The 23,095-nt window shown below is 24.1% G+C and overlaps 1 protein-coding gene across 4 annotated transcripts in view; it reads left to right on the forward strand.

Annotated features, from left to right (window-relative positions):
- The window catches only part of LOC111630022 (sodium/potassium/calcium exchanger Nckx30C-like), a 57,058-nt gene that overhangs the window by 18,210 nt on the left and 15,753 nt on the right, over nucleotides 1-23,095 (forward strand). For 3 of the 4 annotated variants that reach the window (XM_023374018.1, XM_023374020.1, XM_023374019.1), the window contains 2 exons: nucleotides 966-1,240; nucleotides 1,672-1,857. In XM_023374018.1, the coding sequence (XP_023229786.1) occupies nucleotides 966-1,240; nucleotides 1,672-1,857 (461 nt within the window). The remainder of the gene's footprint in view (nucleotides 1-965; nucleotides 1,241-1,671; nucleotides 1,858-23,095) is intronic. The other variant, XM_023374021.1, reaches the window with a different exon arrangement.

Here is a 23,095-nt window from a genome sequence, read left to right on the forward strand (position 1 = left end):
ATGGGTCACTTTCGGATGTGATATTAAAAAATATATATTTTTAATGAAAACATTTGTTCTACATATTTCTTCTTTTTAACCTATAAATCTTTATATATGTTAAATAACCTTAATTAACATTTAGGTAACAAGGTTTAGTTTAAAATATTTAAAAAAAATAAAAGATAAAAAGAATTAAGTATTATAGCGTGCGGAACTTCCGCTTCTTATTAACTTTGCGTGACGATTCTTTTGCCAAAGCAATACATTACGCAACCATGTTGATTCAGGTCGATAATTATTAGCTACAGCAATTATAATATCTTAATGTTTGAATAATAGACGTCTCGTGGGTAAACTAAAATAGAATTCGTTCATTTGTAACATCAAGAGGGTAGGAGGACTGCTTTGTGTGTTGTAACTTGTCGTATGCTGTTGACTTGACAAACATCGTATTGCTAGTGCAAATACGCCGGTGCTTTTCAATAATAGATTCTCAAAGTATGTGGAAAAGATAGGATGTTTATATCTATCAAATTGTTTATCTAAAATTGGAAAAATTTATTTTGAAAACCACTCTTTTACAATACATTAAGAAAAATCGAATATGCGCTATTTTAGCACACGATCCTCACGAGAAAACCTGAAAAAAATTTGATATTTTTTAGCGAAATGTTTTTATAATGTACCGTATTTAAATTTAAAAAAAAAATAATGGAATTTTCAGACGTTTCAAGCACGCCAAGACAAAATTTGATACTACACAATGCTTTTCGCCTATCAAAAGAAGAATATTAAAACGCCAAAATTGTCTTCAAAAGTAATTTCGCATTAAGTTGGCTATTTAGTTAAAGCTTATAGAAAAATTCTGAGCAAAATCCAGTTAAAAAGAAAATAAACAAGAACATTAGCTTTGTAGCACTGCGCTCCTTTAACAATGCGATCGTTATGATTATTGATGATGCAGAAGAAACTTTTTCTATTAGGTAAATTAGACGACAAAGCTTCACAACTGCACGCAATAGCCTCTCTTCGGGTACTTCTGGATGCAACGAAGAGCAATGGCGGATTGCCGAGCGGAAATGTCTCTCCAACAACTGGCTATCCTTCTTCTTCGGGAGATCTAAAGCCTCCTAATTCTACAATGGTTGAGATAACGTGCGACCGGCAAAGCCACGTGCCCTCCGCAGATACCTGCATTACCAGTATGTCCGGATGTGAAGAGGACATTGCGCGCACAGAGGCCATCAACAATTTACAGGTGATTTCCTTTAATACTTATTAAAAAAAAAGCAATCCCACAACCTGTTGTGCATGTGGTGTCGTTGGTCGTCTATTGTCCATATAAAAAAAAAAAAACTTCCAAAAACTGACTTTCAGGTCGTCCTTCCTGTTTATCAGCTGTCAAAAAGATAATAATAATTCTCCTAAAAGTCAGCCCCTTTTAATTCATCTGCATCCCTTTGATATTTTGTTTTTCGTAATAGAGATTTTTAAAAGATTTTTATACGTTTTTAAAATTTCATTTTGATTAGAAACATTTTTTTAGGACATATAAAAATGTTTCGGTTATGTGGTACAGTGATAATTAAGCACTTAAAAAAAGTTTGTGTTAAATTACCCATGGTATTTGGAAATGTGTTATCTGTTTTTTCGTTCCTCCTACTTTTTTTTTCTTTCTTGGTCTTCTAGCACTCAGATAATCACTCACCTATGAGTCTGACGACGCACAGTGCCCAACGTGATGCTCGGAATGGGAGGGAGCTCCGAGAAACAACAATAGGAAACGGTTTTCATGGTAGTGCCACTGCAGGAGGAAACGTCAGCACCATCTTGCCTGAACGAAACGCCCCTTCACAGAGCACAACGACTTCCACGGTACCTATTTATCTTTTGCATGTGTGATCGTGTGGATGTTTATGATGGTTGTCTTCGTTGTTCTTGCACACCACTTCAGATATTCTATGAGAAAAAAAATATATATATATATAACTCGAATTGATTATTTAATATAATTTATAAACTTTATTAATTTCAGATACGAATAATTTTGAATTAAAATAAATAAATCCTTCAATCATTATATTATTATTTAATTCTTAAAAAAATTGGTTGGTGTTTGCTTTCGATCTCATTAGTGTTTAATTTAAATTTTGTTGGTTCATCTTTAATTGGTTGGAAACTGAGTGATGTGTGATATAAAATCATCGAATAGTATGAAGCGACGTATGTTGACGTATTTAAAATTTAAATTATTATTATAGTTTGATTTTTTTTTAAACTGAATTTTCAGATTCGTAAAGAAAATACCATGCCATAATTTTATCATTTTATAAATTTCAGTTATTAAATACAATTTATGTACGTTTGCTAAATTTAGTAAGTTTCCATTCAAACGTAAGTAATTTTGAAGAGGCACGATTTACTCGCCTACGAAATGTGTCAATTATAATATTTAAAAATTAAACGTATTGATTGGCTGGCTGTAAGTGACCTCATTATTGCGTAATATAAAAAAAATCTATAGAATTAATCATCGATTGGCTAGAAGTTTCTTGACGTAAATTGTTTCAAAATTTCGAATCGCTATAAGAAGGGTGATTGGTTAATGTCAAATGACGCGTTTGACGCATTTTAAAATTATGATGGCGGTCGGATTTGGGGAAGAAAATGACGCAATATTTATAAATTTGTCATTTTATAAATTATATTCATTTTTTTTTATAAGTTAAAAATCATTATTCGTTTTAATATATTCAGTTTAAATCTAGCCAAACAAAAAACATTGATTCATGGCAATAACTCCCTATCTATGTGAATGGAAATTCCTATTATTTGTAGTTTGATCTAAAAATAATCTTTTTTTCCTTAGTTTTAAATTTTTAATGGAAATGTCTGTGTGCATTTTTTAATATCTCAGTTTAATGAAACGACTTACGAAGGAAGTAAAAAATATATTAATTTTTTTTTAAAAAAAAAAGGTTAGGCAGCCTGACATAATTGGAAAATGTCACATGACAATTTTCCCCTGATCGAAAATTATATTAAAATAAAATGCAAAACTTTTTTTTTGCCTATTCTAGATATATAAATTTAGCCCAAATGACTACAGAAGGCTGTTATTTTTTTACTTTGAATACATAATCAGAATTCATTGGTTAACTAAGAAGCACGTGATCATTGTAATTGGAATAAAATTATGGAGAATGTAAATCTGATTGGTTAGATTTGTGTAATTACTTTTTAAATTTAAAAACATCTTTATTGCTAAGTTTAATTTCTGTTTTAATAGACATTGTTATTTTATTGATTTTTATGCAATTTAAAATGCAATAATTGTGCTATTTTTTTTATATTTATAAAGATTTTAAAATCATAAATTTCATGCCAAGAATCTTTTTATCATCATGTTTGTTTAATTTAACTACTGTTCATTGTTTATTTTCTTTCTTGGAAAAACAGATAACAAAAAGAGAAATTATTTCTAAAATTGCATTTTTTTCCCCAAGTATTAGAATTATTATTCATTAAATATTTATGCTACTTTTGGTGGTAGTTTTATATAAAGGACTTTTGAAACCTACATAATGTAAAAGAAGTCTATATGTCTCTGTATTCATGCATTAATTTATCAGGATGTTATTCTTGATCTTTAATATGCTATAAGTCAATATATCGACTGCATAGCTGCAGGTTCCTATCTATCATTAAGGATATATATATATACATATATACATTTGGCATATAATTATGATAGAGTAGAAAATTTCATCATATCATCCAGAAACTGTGCAATGGTTTTACCAAATTTATTGATTTTTTTCAAAGTTGAATTTTTTTTGTGATTAAAATACATAAAAATCTCATTAATTCTATTAATGAATCTAACAAAGAAATAAACTTTATTGCAATCATAAATTATATTAATAAAAACATTATTGATTAAATTTCAAAATTAATTTTGTGATAAATCAGTGTAATATAAAAATAGACAACCTTAATTTTCTGATAATGACTTCAAAAAATATTACCCATTTAAAACTAGGTGATTTGTATTCTTCTTTAATTATTCTCATCAAATAATTTTGAAGACATTAATATGGATAATATAAAAAATCAAGTTAATCAAATCAATATATAATCTATCCTCTCCTAACCAAGCACAAATAAACCTCTGCACAATTACTCCTGACTTAACCTTTTTTTATACCTACCTTTATCAATATTTTAGTAACGCGGTAGAAAGCATATTTTCGGATAGTATTTTTAGGATTTGGGATACTGACTCTTGTTATATGGCTTGTCTATTACCACTGTTGTTTGATCTAATCCAATTTATCCTGACCTACTTTCATTGGATTTTCACTCTATCGTTGAAAATGTATTGTGATAGCATTTGGATAATAAATTTAAAGTATTTTTAATTCACCTTTTTACTTTATTTTTTATGACATTTTTTTGTTTTTTAAACTTTCAGTGCATTTTTTTTAATCTTTAAAATGATTATAGACATATTTAACCTAAATTAATCTGTTTCATACTTATTTGATGTCCAACATTCTAGAATTTAATGATGTCATTTATAATAAATTGAATAGAAAGCATTAATAGAAAATGTGTAAAAATGTTAAATCATCAGTTAAATGATTTGAGATAAAAAGAAAAATTATCGCAGTAAGCTGTTGATATTTCTACAATTATATCTTTGGTATTTTCATTGTTTATTTTATTACAAGAAATGATTTATTCATAAAATATTCTTTAATGAATTCATACAATTTAAAAAAAAAAAGGAAATACTTATATTGTTGATGAAATTTTTAATGCTTTGATTTATAAATTAAGCCATGAAAAATCTCCAAATCATGAAAAACTTGAAATCAATCTAACAAGTGGAAATATTTACATTAAAATTCTTGATGCAATTACAATACTTTAATCTTTGAATTAGAATTTTAATTTGGTAGCTAATCCCTTTCAAACAACTAACTGAGTCAACTTATTCATTGTCTATCAGGATTAATGTGTAAATAGTTGAATTTAAATAAATTTCTAAATTAATGAAAGATTTATTTTATTTTAAAAGAAAAAGTTACTTAGAATTTCAAATGTACTATATATATAAAAAAAATACAAACTGTTATTCAACTAATGATGATAAATTATTATTTGTTGTATTACTTCAAGTAAAAAACATTTTTTTTTAAATATAATTTCATTAAGAGAAAGATAATAACTTCTTTTTTGTTCTAGCAAACATCTTTATTTATTATAATAAAATTAATAAAATATTCAATATTTAATTATTATTATTATTTTTTTTTATCTACTTGTATTTACAAGAAATGAAATATCATAAAAATTGAAATTTAAAAAAATATATAGTTTTGCTTTAAAATTAATTTTTAATTTATTATAATAAGTTTAAACAATAAATAAACATTTAGAAAACTTTAAAATGTATGGTATAGATTTCTACAGAATATTTAAGTTTGGGAAAATTGCAAACAAAAATACTGTTTGAAGAAATAATAAAAATATTTAGCTAATATTGAGCAGAGAGAGAGAGAAACAAGAAAGTTGTTTTTAAAAACATAACTTTGAGAAATTAAATACATTATGTGTATATATATATATATATATTCATAGTTTCATCTATATTTTTGTATATAAAAATATTAAATTAAGGATGATGATAAAGAATTAATGTATTCATAAATATTTGATATAAATAAATGTTAGTATGAAACTGATGTTCTGCAAATAAGGAGCCATTCATTAATTATGTGTACAGTTTATGGGAGGGGGAATCATAAAATACAGTACATCATTGCATACGATGGGAAGGGAAGGAGTCAAGGCATTGTCTTTGTGGACCTTTTTAGTAGTATTAGTGGCATAAGAATTTGTTCTTATAATTATACTTACTAGTAATGCGAATAAACTCAGTTTAAAAAATTCTGCACATTTCTTCAATGTCAGGAGGGGTTCATGAACTATTATAGAGAACATAAATTAAAGGGGTTGTTTGCCAAAAGTACTGTACATCATTGAATACAATGAAGAGATGAAAAGGGCCAAATATGGCTCAAAAACTATACACCTAATTAATAAACAATCTGTAAATAGCTTTCATTGTAGTGAAAATATTTTCATGTATCAACTTCAATAATCATAACATTCCATATTCATTCAAATAGAAGTTATTCTTGTATTTAAAAAGAAAACATTTTTGGAATTATTAACATTTCAAAATCATATTTTAATATATTTTTTAACTATATAGTTGGTAAAAAGCATGTTGGTAAGTTTTATTTTTAGTTAAAATCTCTTTTAAATAAATGATATTTTAAAATTTAACCTATATTTATAATGTGAACTAATGACTGTGTTATCATTTCTATAATATAAACAAATATAAAGGAAAGAAATTTCAAAAATAATTTATTATTATTATTATTCAGAAATATTTTTATATAGTGATAATGATAATATATGATAGTAAAGATAAATGATTAAATATGATTGTATTTAGAAAGAAAATCAATGAAAGTACTTAAGTTTAAACCTGTTTCATAGATTTATTTCTAATTTAACAACTGAAAAATGACTTCTATAACATGTGGTTAAGAAAATAAAGATAATTCATATTCAAATTATATATATTAAAGGTAACTTATGTATAGAATGTGTCTTATTTATTCTTTTAGTGATGATGCATGGTGTTAAATAAGAGAAGCAAATTCAATTTATTTTGATGGTGTGGACCTGCAGTTAGCATGAAGTTTCCAAAAGTTTAACAATCTGTATCCAGACTTCCCACCAATTACATACAATGGTCTGGACATAGCCTTTTAAACTCTTCAGCAACTTCATACTGACTGAGGGTCTTCAACATCAAATAACTTGAATTTCTTACTCCTTACTCACTTCCTTTAAGTCTGATTCACCTGTAAAAGAATAAACAAGTCAGCTTAACTCTCATGAGGGCCAGACTTAAGAAACATCCATCCCTCTGTATAGACATATGACATAAAGTTATATAACTTATTTAATATTTATCATTTAAGATAATTAAGTATTTGGGGTATTTGGGTTCTAGTTAATATTCAAATTCAAGAAAATTGATATTCATCCATCTCTAATAGAAAGCAAATAGTATAAAATGTAGATAGAGACAACAGATGTTGTAAAAAAATAAAGATTTTAGTCAAAATAAACAACAAAAAAAATCATTATTAATCTGTTAATACTATTTTATGTGATTTAATTTTTAATTATGATTATCATGTTCAAATTTTTTATCACACTTCAAACCTTTTCCATTTACACAATGAGAGCCAAGCTGGAAGATAGAATTCATCTTCAGTATGATTCAAAGCTTAGGACTTCTGATCAAAACTTACTAAAAATTGCTGTTATATTTGATTACAGTATTGAAAGTGAAATTTTAAAGTATATGATATTTTTATAATGATTTTGAGAAGTGAAAAACTTTAACAGTATAATTTCTGTAATAATATGTTTTTACGTACCTAACTAGTTTATCAAAATGAAATAGATATTTTAAAACTTCTTGATTTTTTAGAAATAAAAGGATATTTTAATAAGTTATATATTTTCAAGAAATTCCCAATAAATTTTTTGATTAAAATACCCTTTAATTATAAAAAACAAGCCATTTAATTTGAATTTTATGTTTTTCTTAATAAATTTTTGCCAGCCAGATAGCTGAACTGGTTAAGGTGTCAGCTTATAGTTCTTGGGGACTCGGTATTGAATCAAGGCAGACAACTGCAGGAATTTTTCATGGGTGGCCTGTCCCTGATATATTGGCCCCATCCTTTGCTGGCTGGCTACTGTCTCCATTGTGAGTCTGGTTGAACCTATGCTGGGTCTCAAAAAAGCCCTTGTAGTGCCCACATGGCAGAAAAAAAAAGTTTTTTTAAAGTCACTTATTTGTTTATATAAAAATAATTTTTTGACAAAATTTTCTTGTCAATATTTTAAAAACTTTTTAATGAACCTATAGTATTTATTATAATTTTCTGTTAGATGACTTTTTGAAGAACATTTAAAGAATAAATGGTATAATTTTCCCTAATCAAAAAAGATTTTATAGCATATATTAATTTTTGAAAGTATATTCCTGAAATCTAGCTCATATATATTTTTACAAATTCCAGAAATTATCACTTAATCAGAAATGTATTCATAACCTTTTCTGAATTATTTGCTTAAGTGAAAAATTCATCTGAAATAACATAAATATTTCATTGGAAATAAAAAATTATTCTTCATAAATTAAAAGATATGTTAATATGTTTTTAAAACTTCAAACAACAAACTTCAATCTACAATATAATTAATAAAGGTCTGAATTTTAAAATAAATAAACTCTGTAAAAATGTTCAATTCATTATGATAGTTTCAGTTAAAACTATAATATCATTAATAAAATAATTAGACAATTTTTTTAAAATTAAAGTTTAATATCTCATAATATATTGTATACTTTTATTATAAAGAAAAAACAATAATACCTGGAACTCATAATTTGATCAGTATTTGGTATGAATATTGATTTTAGATATATTTTAAAAGATTGACTTAAAAGACCATAAACTACAGTAATTAGAATAAAGTATTATATAACTTGAAAAGATATTTATAAAAAATTAAGATTAGAACATCATCATTTCTTTACATTTTCTTTAATATAAATATAAAAGTTCTTTATATTTATCTCCATATGAATGAATGTAGTAAAAAAAATCCTAAGGTAATTAAAAATAGTTTCATTTTTATATTTATCAAACTATCTAGCAGAAACATTATTATTAAAAATAATTTAAAATTGGAAAAATTTAATAATAGTTCTAATTTTTGATAAACCATTTCATTCCAGTTCGATATGATCTTTTATAATTAAGACTGTTGTGTGTTTGTGCATGGTAAGAATTTAATGTAAATAATTAAATTCTTTCCAAGTACAAATTAAATTATAGCAGAATATAATTATTACATTAAATTCTGCCAAAATATACTTATAGCAAAGTAAGATGAATTTATTTTTCATAATTTTAGTTTGGTTTTGCTAGAGCCATATTATAGGGAATGTTATTAAATATTAGAATATTAGTTTTATACGTATAAATCAAATGAGACTGGGTTTAAAACAAGAAGGAATAGTGCAGGAATTATTTCTGAATTTAAAAGACAAATATTCTGAAATATAAAATAGCTTATTTGGGATGCAGTTTGAAAAAACTGCAGAACTATAACTTCCCACTGTCATCCATCTGTCTTTCCTTAATCTCGGGAACAGAGTTAGATAGATGAAAGACAAGACCAGATATGGAAACTTTAGAGGCAGGAGGCCCCGATTAACTATATACGAACTTCTGGTGCAAACCAGAAAAGTCATGTTATTTCAATTCAGAAATTTTGCACTAAAAAGTATTAGATAGATGACTGACATGACTCTATTGTTAAAGAAAAAGTATTATGTAGAGGGGCAAGGCACTAAAGTACTAATTTGAAGTGGAGAGCATATATTTTAAATTAAATCAATTAAAAATATGATAGTCACATTGCTAGGCTGCAATTTTTAATGTCACAATAAATAATTGCCTATTACATACTCAAATTAACTTAAAAAAATGAGCTTAGTAGTAATAAAAATTCAAATTATAAAGTAATAATTGAATTTTAAGTATTAATTTTTACACTGGCTAAATAACAATTACAATAATTTGATTGGCCTATTCTGACCACAATTAAAAAGGGATTAAGCTTAAGTTGTCTAGATCAGCCTAAAGGTGAAGCTTACACTAAGTAAGTTAAAATAACATAAGATGATCAAGCACATTAATTAGCAATATATTACGATGTACTTAAGAAAAAATCAATATACTGAAATCATTGTTTTTGGATTTCATTTTTGCTTGTACAAAAAAAGATGGAAATGGAGATTAACAAGGAAAAAATATGCAAATAAAATAAAATTATTAATGATAAGTAAGTTTTAATTAAAATTTTATTAAATAAAAAGAAAATAGTTTAATTGATATAAAAGAGCTTTAGATACCTATAAACTTTTATTTTCAAATTTTGTCATTATATTGTTTCATTTTATTATATTTTAAAGTATATGTTTTTTAAACATATAGGCCTACACTAAGTATACACTATACCATTAATAACTCTACACGTCTATGAAATTCTTGAAACAATTAAATGAAGACACATCTTCAAAGTAATAAAAATTTAATACAAAAAAAGAACATTTGTGACTTATTTTCAGATTAAAGACAACTAGATATTTAGCCAAAACATTTATTTCGCTTTGTTTTTCTACTGGATTTGAGATAGGTTTTCATTACTTCATTCTGATTAAAACAGTTAATCAGAATAAAATATTAAAAATTTTAAAAGAAAAAGTAATTATTTCTCTTCACTTGATATATTTTATAAAATTTATTTAAAAATGAAATTTAAAAAATGAAGTAAATTTGGTATAAAATTAGTATAGTTGCAAAAAGACTTGTCAATAAACTAATATTTACTTACTTAAAATATTTGTTCATGAATTAATTTCTATGATGAAATGATGATTATGATTATTGTTATCTATAAATAGGATGAAATTCTTTGATTTTATACCAAAAGCTTCAATAAAACTATCTAATTAGATGAAAATATATCGTTCAATTCACATTAAAAAATGAAATCGTTTCTGTCAACATTACAAAAGTAAATAGATCAATAATCAAAATGCAAACACTTTTACTTGAACTATTCAAGATTCTTCAAACATATAGAAAAGAGAATAGAACTTCAATATTTTAGAAGAAATTTAGAAAAAATTTTTTTGAAAGTTGAAATGCTTTAAATGGAGTGAAAAAATAGTTTAAATAAAAAAACTTCTTAGATTTCTGTTGATGTATAAATACTCAGGAAAGGATTGTAATCTTTAAAAATTTCATTGTTTTTTTACTATATTTAAATCATTTTAACTTGTCTTTTTTGTGAATTAGAATTATAAACAAACTTTATCAAAAGTTTTTAATTTAACTTTTGCTTACATATAAATTATAATTCCATTGTTAGTCAATAGGTANATTTTGTCATTATATTGTTTCATTTTATTATATTTTAAAGTATATGTTTTTTAAACATATAGGCCTACACTAAGTATACACTATACCATTAATAACTCTACACGTCTATGAAATTCTTGAAACAATTAAATGAAGACACATCTTCAAAGTAATAAAAATTTAATACAAAAAAAGAACATTTGTGACTTATTTTCAGATTAAAGACAACTAGATATTTAGCCAAAACATTTATTTCGCTTTGTTTTTCTACTGGATTTGAGATAGGTTTTCATTACTTCATTCTGATTAAAACAGTTAATCAGAATAAAATATTAAAAATTTTAAAAGAAAAAGTAATTATTTCTCTTCACTTGATATATTTTATAAAATTTATTTAAAAATGAAATTTAAAAAATGAAGTAAATTTGGTATAAAATTAGTATAGTTGCAAAAAGACTTGTCAATAAACTAATATTTACTTACTTAAAATATTTGTTCATGAATTAATTTCTATGATGAAATGATGATTATGATTATTGTTATCTATAAATAGGATGAAATTCTTTGATTTTATACCAAAAGCTTCAATAAAACTATCTAATTAGATGAAAATATATCGTTCAATTCACATTAAAAAATGAAATCGTTTCTGTCAACATTACAAAAGTAAATAGATCAATAATCAAAATGCAAACACTTTTACTTGAACTATTCAAGCTTCTTCAAACATATAGAAAAGAGAATAGAACTTCAATATTTTAGAAGAAATTTAGAAAAAATTTTTTTGAAAGTTGAAATGCTTTAAATGGAGTGAAAAAAATAGTTTAAATAAAAAAACTTCTTAGATTTCTGTTGATGTATAAATACTCAGGAAAGGATTGTAATCTTTAAAAATTTCATTGTTTTTTTACTATATTTAAATCATTTTAACTTGTCTTTTTTGTGAATTAGAATTATAAACAAACTTTATCAAAAGTTTTTAATTTAACTTTTGCTTACATATAAATTATAATTCCATTGTTAGTCAATAGGTACAGTAAAATTCAGCTGGAGTGGAAATTAATTTATGTTCTATAAAAGTGTTTAATTAATAATAAACTTTGATATTATGTCATCAGTTTTGACTTAAAATTGATTTATCAAATGTTTATTTTAACATAATACTATATAATCTACATAAAAAATTGCAAATGAAATGAGATCTTTTTGTAATATTTTCTTCAATATATATATAAGTTACTGATTTTATTATTATTAATATATATATATATATATATATATATATTAATAATAATAAAATCAGTAACTTATTAATATGCAAGTGATGTAGTAAAATCTTTTCCACTCAATTTCCTTCCACTTTATACTTTATTTCATTTTATTTTATATAACTGCTTAAATTTCAAATGTAAACATAATGAAATATTAATACATTATAAATAACACACTATTTTTTAGTAATTAATTGTTTGATATTTTTTAAAATTATTTATTTATTTTGCATATCTCAATTATATNGTTTTCAATAGATATTGAGAAGTGATAAGAACTTTGAATGGCAAAATATTATAAAATTCAAAATTTATATATAAGATGATTTTCTGAAAATAGAAAATCTTGACAATACCAAATTTTGATAAAAGAGTTATCAACAAATTTATTTATGATTTGGAAATCATTTTCATTCTGTTCAGAAATAAAGCAATACATTGTGATAATAAAATAATTGTTTAAGCAATTTAAGGAATAAATTGATACAAGAGTTGGTTTTTGTGTTAGGTAATTGTTGTTACTGTCACACTTAAGTATTTTTAAAGAATTATATTATTAAATACACATTGATTCAAAATAATTGATACCCCCTTCAAATTCTAAATTATTAGGCTGCAATTTGAAAAAATTGTAGATATATTGTCCATCCGTCTTTCCTTAATCTTGAGAACAGAATTAGATGATGAATGACACGACCAGACATGGAAGCCTTAAGGACTCCAATTAACTATTTATATATACAAACTATTCAAATTCAAAAATTTTCCCCCTGAAAGGTTGATCAGCACAATTCTGTAGCTAACAGAAAAGTATGATGTACAGGGGCTTGTTATCAGGAAAAGTATTGTGTACAGGGGCAAGACACTGCTAATTTGAAGCAAGAGAGCACATATTTTATATTAAATTAATTAAAAATTGCAGCCCAGCATTGTGATGATGTCACAATAAAATAATTGCTCATTTAGTAATGTCTTCACAAAACTTATTCTAGTCAGTTCTAAATACAAAAATAAACTATAAAATTCATTGANTGGCTGTAAATATTTCAAATCTATAGAATCAATATAATCTCTGCCATTTATCACATTATTTTGATATTATAGTTATTTTATTGTTGTAAAGTTTTTACAATATGTGAGGACTTTTACAGCATAAAAATTGTTATAAATTTTTATGCTGTACAGTTATATAATGTGGTAACGTTCTGTATAAGCATTAAACAGAGAATAATCCTGGTATATATCAAAACAGCAAGCATTGATAAATTAGTAGTTCCCAAAGTGAAATTTCTTTTTAAATTTTGATGAAATATTGATGTTTTCAGATAGTTAATTTTGCTTATTACTTATTCATTTGACAAGATTAAGTGAGTATAGAATATAATCATGTCAAAAAATTATTTAAAACAAAATGTTCTTCCTTTAATTATGATGATGTATAAAAGAAGTGTACAAGAGGAAATAATGTTCTGATATCATTTATACATTAATAATAAAACTAAAGTATCATCATTCATCATTACTAATGTATAAAACTTTTTTCTATATTTATTAGAAATTCTGACAAGATTATTATAAGATTTTTATCTACCAATATCCTATTTTTTTAATAATAAAAAAATATTTTCTATTGAATTATTTAAGTTTATTAACAATTCAACTTTATATTAATGTTTTTTTATAAAAATTTTAGTAACTTAGTTCTAAACAAATCTTAAGAAGTGTAACTTTTTTCTAAAAAAAAAAAAACTATTAACTCTGTTTATTAATTCATCATAGCTGCATAATAATAATAATAATAATAATAATTACCAATTTTAATGTTTGAGAATAATTTAAAAACTTCATGAGTATAATTTTTAAAGAAATAAATATAACATGTTATATTGAAAATCACAAATACATTATTTTTCTTTATAGAATGTTTAAATAGTATATTTTCTATTCAATTATGAATGCTTACTATTATTTTTCACATCCAGTAAATTATATATATTTTTTTGTATTTTTCTAGTATCTAATAACTCTTTTCTTAACATGACTATAACAAAAAGAGATTAAATAATGATGTTTCTTTGAATAAAAAATTTGAATGAGATTTTTAAAATTCTTTTTTGTTAAGATGTATGAAAAAATACTTTTTTTTATGAATAAATCATTGTTTCTTCTTACAAGTAAGCTACATCCATCCAAAAAGCCCTGTCTTAATTCCAAAAGTCAGTTTCTTTATTTACAGCCTAGATAATTTTGAATTTGAAATATTTATTCTTAGAGACCAAGCATGTATGCAAGATTAAAAGGAGATTATAAAACATTATTTTTCATAACATAGTTTTTATTAATTTTTGCAATACAGAAATATGGACATTTTTTGAATTGAGTTTTATAATATAGATTTTTATTATTTAATTTTTTTTAAATTGGTGAGGCCAAATTCCCAACATCGAAGTGCACAGCCTTGTTAGAGACTAACATTAATCCTAAAAACTGAAATTATTTTTTAAGTTAAAATTTTCATAAATCCAAAAATAATCAGACAAAATGAAACCAATTTGAATTTTGAAAATAAGAATTTTATAGTATACATATTCTGATTCTGTTATATTTAAAAAATAAATTTCTTTCATTAACTACTAAATATTTTGGAATAATTAAAGATGTTTTCAATAGATATTGAGAAGTGATAAGAACTTTGAATGGCAAAATATTATAAAATTCAAAATTTATATATAAGATGATTTTCTGAAAATAGAAAATCTTGACAATACCAAATTTTGATAAAAGAGTTATCAACAAATTTATTTATGATTTGGAAATCATTTTCATTCTGTTCAGAAATAAAGCAATACATTGTGATAATAAAATAATTGTTTAAGCAATTTAAGGAATAAATTGATACAAGAGTTGGTTTTTGTGTTAGGTAATTATTGTTACTGTCACACTTAAGTATTTTTAAAGAATTATATTATTAAATACACATTGATTCAAAATAATTGATACCCCCTTCAAATTCTAAATTATTAGGCTGCAATTTGAAAAAATTGTAGATATATTGTCCATCCGTCTTTCCTTAATCTTGAGAACAGAATTAGATGATGAATGACACGACCAGACATGGAAGCCTTAAGGACTCCAATTAACTATTTATATATACAAACTATTCAAATTCAAAAATTTTCCCCCTGAAAGGTTGATCAGCACAATTCTGTAGCTAACAGAAAAGTATGATGTACAGGGGCTTGTTATCAGGAAAAGTATTGTGTACAGGGGCAAGACACTGCTAATTTGAAGCAAGAGAGCACATATTTTATATTAAATTAATTAAAAATTGCAGCCCAGCATTGTGATGATGTCACAATAAAATAATTGCTCATTTAGTAATGTCTTCACAAAACTTATTCTAGTCAGTTCTAAATACAAAAATAAACTATAAAATTCATTGATAGTTTCTTTTTTGTTTATAGTTTACAAACTATAATTGATATTGATAATGAAATAATAATTGTTTTATTTTGTCATATAATCTATAAACTTCAAAAAATAAAATTTCACCTTCAATAAGACTATTTTATATTGAATATTATTCACAATTTTTATCAAGTGATCATAAACTTGAATTAAATGTTATTTGGCAATATAACAGGAATTAACACAAACAAACAATGAATAGAATAAAACTATGAAACTAAATATAGGATATTTCAATTACTCTTTTACTGTATTGAATGATTTATAAACTGTAATAAAATAATAAGAAATTTCAGTTTTTTATGATAATTCTTCAGTTTTAAAGTAGAATCATAATTTAATGGAAAATTTTGTGTAGAAATATTGCTGAAATTTACTAGCTGTAATAGAATAATTTCTGTAAAAGATATTCTAGAATAAGAGATAATTTTTAAAATTATTCTTGTATAAGTTCTTGATTAAAATTGTTATTCATTTTCAAAAATAATCTATAAAAAATACAGTGATAATTTAAATTTATTTGTTACATTGTACATTAAAGTTCTTTCTGATCAATATGACAATATAAACTACTCACTTATTATAATATAATAATATAAATCAGAAAGAAGTTTAATTTACAATTAATAAAATAACAATATTTTAATATAAATTTCAACAATATTTCTATATTATGATCATTTTATCAGTACCAGGAAACTTGACTATAAAAACAAACATACAGCAATAGTGTTTTCATCATTAATTCTTCTATGGTTTAGTCTGTATATGTATGTATGCCAATGCTTAACTAATAGGCTCACAAAAATAACTATTAATAAATAAGTTGCATTTAAAAATAATTTTTAAAAAATATCAAAACCATAATAACTCACCATAAAGATATTTGAAATATCTTTAGTATCATTGCTTACATTGATCAAAATTGAAATGCCGTATTTCATATCTCATTTTAAGAATCTTCAATCATTTGAGACCTTTTATTGTAAAATTAGACCATTAAAATGTTTTATAATAAAATAAAAATTAAAAATATTGATAATTAAGTATGAATATTTGTTCCTTCTAACTTATAAATTTTTATATTTAGTATTATACATAGAAAAATGTAGAAGAATACAGAAAATTTATCTACTCTAGTTTAATTATTTTGAATTGTAGAAAGAATCAAATATGGAATTTATTTTAAAAACAAATTTACATATATCGTAGTTCAGTTTCCAGGAAATGCATTTTTTTTCCCATTGAATTTTCAAGAAGTGATCTTTAAACTGCTTTTACTTCATTTGTCTAATTTTCAAAAGAACAGAAAAAACTTCATAAGACTAAAAATTAATTTCTTATGATGCATTTTTCCCAATTTTTGTTTAAAAAGTTCAAATAAAATTATTTAACTATAAAAAATCAAAGGATAAAAATTGCATGAATATTTTCTTTCATAAACAATTTTTCTGTATTTCATTTAATTTACTTCATGAAACAGAAATTCAAGATTCTATTTCTCTTTGTCTTATTTATAGACAAAGAGAATTCCTGTTTGTATTCCACCTTCTATTTAATATTTAAAGAACTTTACCTGAAAATTTATAAACTTAAAATAACAAAAAAAAAATTAAAATAAACAAATATATTTCTCATTAAATATTTTGTAAAAATTAATTTTTAGTCTTCAGAATTGAAACTTTTTATCTAATCAGATGATTAAGAAGCAAACAAATCAAAATATATTTCTGAATCATGTGAATGAAAAATACATTTAGACTGTAATTATGAAACTAGGCTGAAATTAAAAATAATATGCAGTATAGTAATTTAATACAGTAGATAATAACTAATTCCAAGCAAATCTCATTAACATTTTCTCCGTATGTGATTCTTCCTGCAGCTTAAAATACTAAAGAGTTTATACAATAAAAATATTACTTGCATTTTAATAATAATCTAACTTAAATTATTAAATCAAATTAAAATTTTAACTTTAAATATAAGTATATATAAAAATATTCAAAGAAATTAATCACTATCTCTGTAAATTTAAGAAAGAAGAACAATTGTTCCGAATTTTATTTTGAACAGAATTAAAAAAAAAAAAAAAAAAAAAGTGTTTTGTAAAAGAGTTTATCTATGAAGTTTTACTCAACAAAAAGACAAAATAATAGTGTAACATTTTTTCTAATTTGATTATTTACATTTGTTGTCAATGATCTATTGTTATTATCAATAGAATCGAAGATATTTCCTTTATACAATATAGGAGATTGACAAACAAAGAGTAAGTATTTTGTACACAAAGTGAAAACATTTTTGCCCGTGTTAAATGGGTAACAAACTGCTGAGAAGACACAGGGGATTGTTGAACACTTGTATAGGGGGAAGGGGTGTATGACATAAGAACAGAGGAGAGAGGTTTATATTTCATAGAAAGACTTCCAGGCAGTGGGGAAGGAGTCAATGTCACAATAGTTTATGGCTGTGTTATGGCAGGTGGCCTTGTAAATCTCCACTTGTTCTAGATATTTAAGCACAAGTGGTTTAGATTATAAGATTAAGTGTTTTGATATACAGTACAGTTTTTTATTGACATAATTCATGGATTATATTGTTTATAATACTTTTAAAAAGTTTTCTTAGTTTAATGAAAAAAAATAATGATAACTTCATATCTTTTAACAAAAATCAGAAAAATAATTGAGTAACATTGTGTACTACATATTTTATTGCATTTGCTAATAACAAATGAGATCATATCAAAATATATGCTATATACTAAATAAAACAAATCCAAAAAATAATTAATAACTATTAACTTGTATTATGAATTATTTATAGTAATTTATTATTTTTAGTAACAAAGATAGATCATATTGATCTATTGCATAGTTGTATGCAATAGTGAAAGCATTTCAGCAATATATTTATATGTTTTGATAAGATTACAGAAAATAATAATTTATGATTATGTCCTCCTTTTAAAATAAACATTTACAGTTACTTAGATTTAATATGGAATGCAATATTGAAAATTTATTATTATTTTATGTAGTTTATTGAAAAATTTATTTGTTTATCTCATTTCTAGAATTTAGAGTTGAACAATATTGTCAATAAACATACTGACAAATGCAATAAAGATTGAATGCACATTTTAACAACTTTTTACACTACAATAAACAGAATAAATTAAGAAATTGTAAAAGAAATAAAAATTCAAATTGTTATTACAATCTGAAAAATCTGTGCATTTGCTGTTATTTCATACTTCCATATGTAATAAATATACAACGAATCAATGAAAACAGATAAAATTACAAAATAAACATACCATCATAAAGGAAAGCAAAGTTTATCTAATATTATTTTGTTCATTGTATTCTTTTTGTATTTTAAATTATCAAAGGAGATCAATGATTGCATGATAGATTTACTTAACAATGACATGGTTTATTCTCAATAAAGATTCTCCATTAAATTGTTGTAGCAACAGAAAAATATATTGCTTTTGTGAGATTAATTTTTTTTTATTAAATGTACATTTTTTTTATTAAATGTACAAATGTACATTATTTGATATATATTTTTTATGATTAAATTCTATGATAAATTCTTTATTAATCAATGTAATTTTGTAAAAAGGAATCTGTAAAATAACAATGTACCTTGCTATTATAATCAAGAAGTCCTTTCTTTAAAACCTTTGATAAAAATAATTGAAGATTTTAAAGAAAGGATTCTTGATTGTAATAGCAAGGTATCTTGTTAGTTTATATAATCTGTAAGAACTGCTGCTTGGAAAATAAACCATAAAATCTATTATTTACTATTTATTACTTTTAATTTATTTTTGCAATTAATATTTATTTGTAGTAAAGTATTTATAAATAAATACTTAGTATAACTGTAAATAAAAATAAAGTAATAATAATCTAGAAGAATAATGTAATTACAAACAGTAAAATGAACTGTTTTATAGTCTTTCATTTATTTTTATTAAATTCTATTAATATTTAATCTAAAATAAAGGAAAATATAAATTTTATATAAGAAAAAATATTTTTAACCTTTGTTAATAATAAATTATGAATGCAAACATTGTTTATAAACATATTATGTAATAGGCAAGATCATAATATATTATTTTATTCTTGCCTAACTAATATGATTTGTTTAAAATAAAAGATATTTAGGAAATTAATTTCTGTAAAATATATGTTTATAATTGTTTGGATTATATCTAATTATTAATTATTAAATTTGAATAATTAGTCTAATTTATTACAGGTTATTATTATTATAAACAGAGTTTATTTCTTAATTGGTTCATTACAGATTAGTATTTATATTATTGAATTTGAATTTATAATGAAATCATAATAATAGTTCTAATATTTAACTAAGAAAAAAGCAAGAAAGCAAGAAAAATAAATTAGTAAAATAAAGGTTACAATGCTATTTTTAGTAATTAAATAACTTACTAACAATAATAATGTGAGAATACGTGCAAAGGTATTGTACTGTACCTTCTAATCATCAAGTCATAAGACCCACTGACTGTCATCAAAGGATGGCTAATTATGTTTAAATATGGTTAATTATGTGATAATTACAAGGATTGAGTAATCCTTGTAATTATCACATAATTAGCCATATTGATAATTACAAGGATTGAGAAATCCTTGTAATTATCAGGACCTGACACCAGTTAGGATAAGAATGACGTGTCCTAACTCGCGATAAGAGTTATAAAATAATTCTAAGGAGGAATGCTAATTATCAATGAGTAGGGAGAATCGCGGGTAAGTCGATAGGTGTCAATTGAAGGAATAGACAAACTGAGTAACAAAACAAATAAAATTTAATATATCTATATATATTATACAAAGAAATTGACTTAAGTATAAACAAAAACTAAATAAGCTAAAAACCCTTAAAATTAACCCTAGATGAGAGAGTTTACAATAATATTTAATAATACCTCTATGATAATTCCAATCTTTTATAATGATATGTTGAGTATAAGTTAGGCAGAAATTAAGTAGCAAGAGGAGACCAGGTACAAAATTATAGCTATTAAGGAACTGAGGAATCTGCGCAGAATTTGGCGCGTAAAACCCTTTTATATTCGAGTTTATCTCCAATGAGGAGTTGAACTTTTGTCATCTGATCAAGATATGGTTAGGTCATAAGTTACTTATAAGATGTGATAAACTTTTCTAAAGGAAGTAAATTGGTGGGAAAGAAAACTGTATTTCCTTATCATCTCCAAAAAAATGGAAAAGTGTATAATTTTTGTGATAAAATATTACAACATTTTTTGATAAATTATAAAAATAAACGAATCCTAAATTCAGATTCTCACAATAACGTAACTATATTTATTTGATTTATGGTATTGGAATGCAATAGATTTGTAATTTTTAGAATTTTCTTAAACTTTACTTTCATATAATTTTAGAAAAATTATTCTATCTAGGTAAAAATTTGAAAATTTTATCATATATTTTTTGTTAAAAACTTAGATTTTAGATCAATTGTTTCCAACTAGTGTGCCTTGAAGTCATTCTAAGTGTGCCAGCATCTCCTGATGCAGTTAGAATGATAGATAAGACAATTTAGATGAATAAAACCTTCTACTGACAAATTTTAAAATTTATAAAAAAACGAAATAACAAAATATACCTTTGTGTATTATCAACTAAGGTATGTTGTCCAAATCCACTAACACATTTAAAGTTATAAGGGAACATAAGGTGGCATAACAATAATGATTGAAACAAATATTTATTGAACCATGTATAAAAAAACATACATAACAGTAATTAAGTGTTATTATTCAGCAAATGCTTGAAAGTATGACTTTTAAAAAATCTTTCATATTGGGCTTTTAAAAAGAAGCACTGTTCCAAATAAGGTCTCTATTGAAATTCAATGGCTCATTACTTTTCATTGCATAGATAAAGTGAACAAATAAATACAACCACACTCTCAGGTTTGATAACCAATGAATCCATCATGAATTCATTCTTGATTTTAATTAAAAGGAGTTTGTATATTGTTAATTTCGGAAACACAATATCTTTTAGGGATCAGGAAACTCCAATGTTTGTAAAACATAAAGTTCATTGTACTATCTTCTGTTCCTATGCTTCTAATAGCAGTGGACTTTTCTCTATTCTCATATTTGTTCTATCTGTTTTTAAATGGCTCCCTAAAATTCAATGATAAATGTTAAACTTACTAATTACTTTTCTTTGACTTCCTCCTTTATTCATATAATCCATGGCCGTGGCCATATCGTCAGGAGTCTAGTTTCCTCTTTTCTTCTTGTAGAGGCATAGTTAATCCTGTAAGAACAAATTTCAATAAAAATTTTCAAATTTTGTACTTTTCTTAATAAAAATAACACTAATGTAACTTATCCATAATGAATATGGCAAGTCTCCTTTCCTTCACATATACATGACTGTTCTTTTCCTTAATTTTCTTCACAGCACTGATATTTTATGACCCTTCCTAAATGTACTTGAAATAATTTTTCAGACAGATATTTTTATAACAGCGAGCTAAGACTTACAACTTTCCTGAACATTGAATAAATGTAGATAATTGACTCATCCTCAAACAATAATGAAACTTCTATCAACCCATCTGTGACAAGTGAAGATACTGCAGTATCATCTGCTGCCTAGCATCAGCAAAACATGTTAATTCATCATCTGGGCCTTGTTAGATCAACCTACCTTATATTTTGGAAATTTATTTCATTAAACTATCATGGAAAAAGTATTAACTCCATGATAACTAGTGATATTTAACAATACAGTGTGCTACAATCTTTGCTTGATTAAGTACGCTGTAAGTCCAAAAAGACTGGGAACCACTTTCTTAGATAATCATTGCTATGTCTATTTTATTACAAACAATAACAATTTTTTTTATTAATTAAATCATTTTCAAAAAAGCTTTACTCAACTGATTATATTTTAATAATGATTAGTTGTATTTAATTCTATGTTGAATAAATTTTGTGCTAGAAAAGAATTTAAGAAAATACAGATTCACTGTCTTCAATAATCAATAATTCAATTCTGTTTGAATGTCCTTATTACAAATAAAAGAACTGGCAAGATTGTAATACAAATGATTTTAAACTACTTTTTGGTGCTAAAATATGATTAAAAATAGATACAGATTAAGATATTTATCAATCAATATTAAAATTCAATATTTTAATATTGATTGTAGAGATAGCAGATACTTTCTTTTTCAGTATGTATC

Source organism: Centruroides sculpturatus, unplaced genomic scaffold, assembly GCF_000671375.1.
Source record: "Centruroides sculpturatus isolate CEXI.00-Female unplaced genomic scaffold, Cexi_2.0 scaffold559, whole genome shotgun sequence".
In the NCBI taxonomy this organism is placed as follows: Eukaryota; Metazoa; Arthropoda; class Arachnida; order Scorpiones; family Buthidae; genus Centruroides; species Centruroides sculpturatus.